The sequence below is a fragment of the Sapajus apella genome, unplaced genomic scaffold, assembly GCF_009761245.1.
Source record: "Sapajus apella isolate SASKATOON/1434 unplaced genomic scaffold, GSC_monkey_1.0 scaffold53, whole genome shotgun sequence".
Classification (NCBI taxonomy): Eukaryota; Metazoa; Chordata; class Mammalia; order Primates; family Cebidae; genus Sapajus; species Sapajus apella.
This window is the reverse complement of record NW_022436993.1, coordinates 12,991,318-12,994,098: the sequence shown is the minus strand read 5'-3', so window position 1 is coordinate 12,994,098 and position 2,781 is coordinate 12,991,318. Positions and strand designations below refer to the sequence as shown.

The 2,781-nt window shown below is 39.3% G+C and overlaps 1 protein-coding gene across 1 annotated transcript in view; it reads right to left on the bottom strand.

The window, feature by feature from the left end:
• Window positions 1-207: 207 nt before the first annotated feature.
• CDNF (cerebral dopamine neurotrophic factor) overlaps window positions 208-2,781 on the bottom strand; it is an 18,820-nt gene continuing 16,246 nt past the window's right edge. Inside the window, exons 4-5 of the mRNA XM_032244014.1 lie at window positions 527-920; window positions 208-464 (exon numbers count right to left, since the gene is read on the bottom strand). Of these exons, the coding sequence (XP_032099905.1) occupies window positions 742-920 (179 nt within the window). The 3' untranslated portion in view covers window positions 208-464; window positions 527-741. The remainder of the gene's footprint in view (window positions 465-526; window positions 921-2,781) is intronic.

Below are 2,781 nucleotides of genomic sequence, written 5' to 3'. Positions count from 1 at the left end.
TGATATGTGACTGTAAGGAATGAAAAAGACCTTGAGCTTGGTTCAATTAACAATGTAAATGTTGATTCAATTGCCAAACATTGGCTATACTTATATAGGTTCTTGATCTATTTTCTTCAGGTAGGTTTAAGTAGGTTTTCTTCCAAAGGGAAACTTTAACTTCAGATACCAAAGAGAGCTACAATGCAGAGTGAAAACAGAAAATGTACTTTAAAAAAACTTTTGATTATGTAAAAGTTATTATTTGGGATTGAAGTTGGGCATTAGATAAGCTAACTGTTTGTCTTTTATTGCAGTCCAATATACTTTAAAACTGCATCCAGAGAGGAGTCTCTGAATGCCTTCTTCTTTCTTGGAATCCATTTACTTCATCAATTTGCCAGTAGTTCACTTTTCCCAGTTTTAGGAGACAAGCAATGAAAACTGACATAGTCCTTCCAAGAAATGTATGAGAAAGGAATTTTCTCATACATACATACAATGCAATAAAATACATACACTAAAATTTTGTTTTATTGCAATGTACCAGGTTTTGGTACATTGCAAATGTAAGTTATTAGTAGTATTAGTTTTACTCATAAACCCACATAACAAAATTCAACAAAATTCTGAGGACTAATACCAACACAAAAATCATGAGACCAAATATACATTCCTCTGTTACCCTTAATCAACATGTCCATATCCTAGAGAGTCATTTTTCTCTCTAATTACAAGTTACAACTCTGCTGGTGTTGGAAATCAGAGCTCTGCTCTGGGGTGTGTTGCTGCATACTTGGGGGCAAGCTCTTGGATCAGGTTGACGTAGTCGGTTTTTTCCGCACAGGCCCTGCACTCCTCCCCCCAGCTCTGCAGGATCTGTTTCAGCTCTGCCACTCTCATCTTCCTCAGGTCAACTGATGCCAAGTCCACTTTTTTTTCTAAATGACAAAAAGGAAAAGGCCAATTACAAAACAAAAACAAAATCCCTATGAATCACTTCAAAAGGCATATAGTTTGCTTATCCTGGTGCTGACTACCCTATGATCCAAGGCTGAGAACAATTCCAATTTCCCCGGAAACCAAGGCACACCCAAGGAAAATTGGATACAGCGTCCCTCTCTATCAGTGGGGTCTGCATCGGCAGATTCAACCCACGGTAGATCAAAAATATTCTAAACAAATTAAAGATAACAATACAACAATTAAAAAATACAAACAGGGCTGGGCACGGTGGCTCACGCCTGAATTGCTGGAACCCGGGAGATGGTGGTTGCAGTGAGCTGAGATCACACCACTACACTCTAGCCTAGGAGACAGATGGAGACGCTGTCAAAAAACAAAAAACAAAAAAACAGTATAACAACTATTTACAATGAATGATATGGTTTGGATTTGTGTTCCCTCCCAAATCTCACATGTAATTGTAATCCCCACTGTTGAAGGAGGGGCCTGGTGGGAGGTGACTGGATCACGAGACTGAACTTCCCCCTAGCTGTTCTCGTGATAGTAAGTTCTCACGGGATCTGGTTGTTTACGTGCTCTTCCTCCTGCTGTGGTCATGTAAGACATGGCTCTTCCTCTTTGCCTTTTGCCATGATTGTAAGTTTCCTGAGGCTCTCCAGCCATGCTTCCTGTACAGCCTGTGGAGCTGTGAGCCAATTAAAACTCTTTTATTTATAAATTACCCAGTTTTAGGTAGTTCTTTATAGCAATATGAGAACAGACTAATACAAATACCACTTTCATTGTGTTATTATAAGTAATCTAGAGAAGATTTACAGTATACGGGAGAGAAGATGTGCAAATACTTAAGCATCAGAATTTCAGTGTCCAAGTAGGGTCTCAGAACCCATCCTGCACAGGTAATGAAGGACAACAGTGTAGACAAAGCTATCGGGGATAATTTGTGTTTTTAATTTAACTTTCTTTCCAAGTTTTGAAGCCCTTGCTTCAAAACTAAGGGCCTATGTAGTTCCGCAATGTTTACCCGCAGTTTGGAGCATTCTCAAGATCAGTATTCCTAAAACAAATAGCACTGTATCCAAATTGCTGCTGTTAAGGTAACAGGAAGGAAAGCCACAAAAGGCCTTCAGTTCCTCTGGGATGGCCTTGGTTTGTGGCCAACTTGAAAGCCATAGATTGTAATTAACCAGCAAAAAGCTATGGTTCACTTTTTCTAGGAAGTTGTATCTTTGGCAAAGCAAATGGGCGTACACACAACAAAGCACTATGGAGCTTTATGCAAAAACATAAACAAATGCAAACATGTGAATAAGATTAGGAATATTCTTGCTGAACCTTAATTGTTTGGGATCTCTGTTTTGAAACTCACCTGATGCCTGGCCCCTACCGCGATTAGGTTGCTAAATTATCGTAGCATGTATACCCCTTTGTGTTATTCCCCCTTCTCCAATGTTAGTGCTTTGGTGCCAGCCAACCTGGCTCCTAAAATTCTTGCCAGTGATACTTATCACCAACATCTAACCTGCTCTAGCAAGACTACTATTTCTGTGTTTATAGATTATGTGCAGAAAATATCAGGAACTCAGCTGCTTCTCAATCGCTGAAAAAAATAGAAAAAAAAAGCCCAAAATAGAAAGAAAATTAAGCTCATCTGTAATATACCAATAATTATAATTTTCCTATCAGAAAGGCATACTTTTCTTTCCAAAGAAAAGTCTAGATGGGCATGGTGCCACACATCTGTAATACCAGCAACTCAAGAGGCTGAGGTAGGAGAATCTATTGAACGCAGAAAGTTGAGGTTGCAGTAAGCAGCGATCATGCCACTGCACTCCA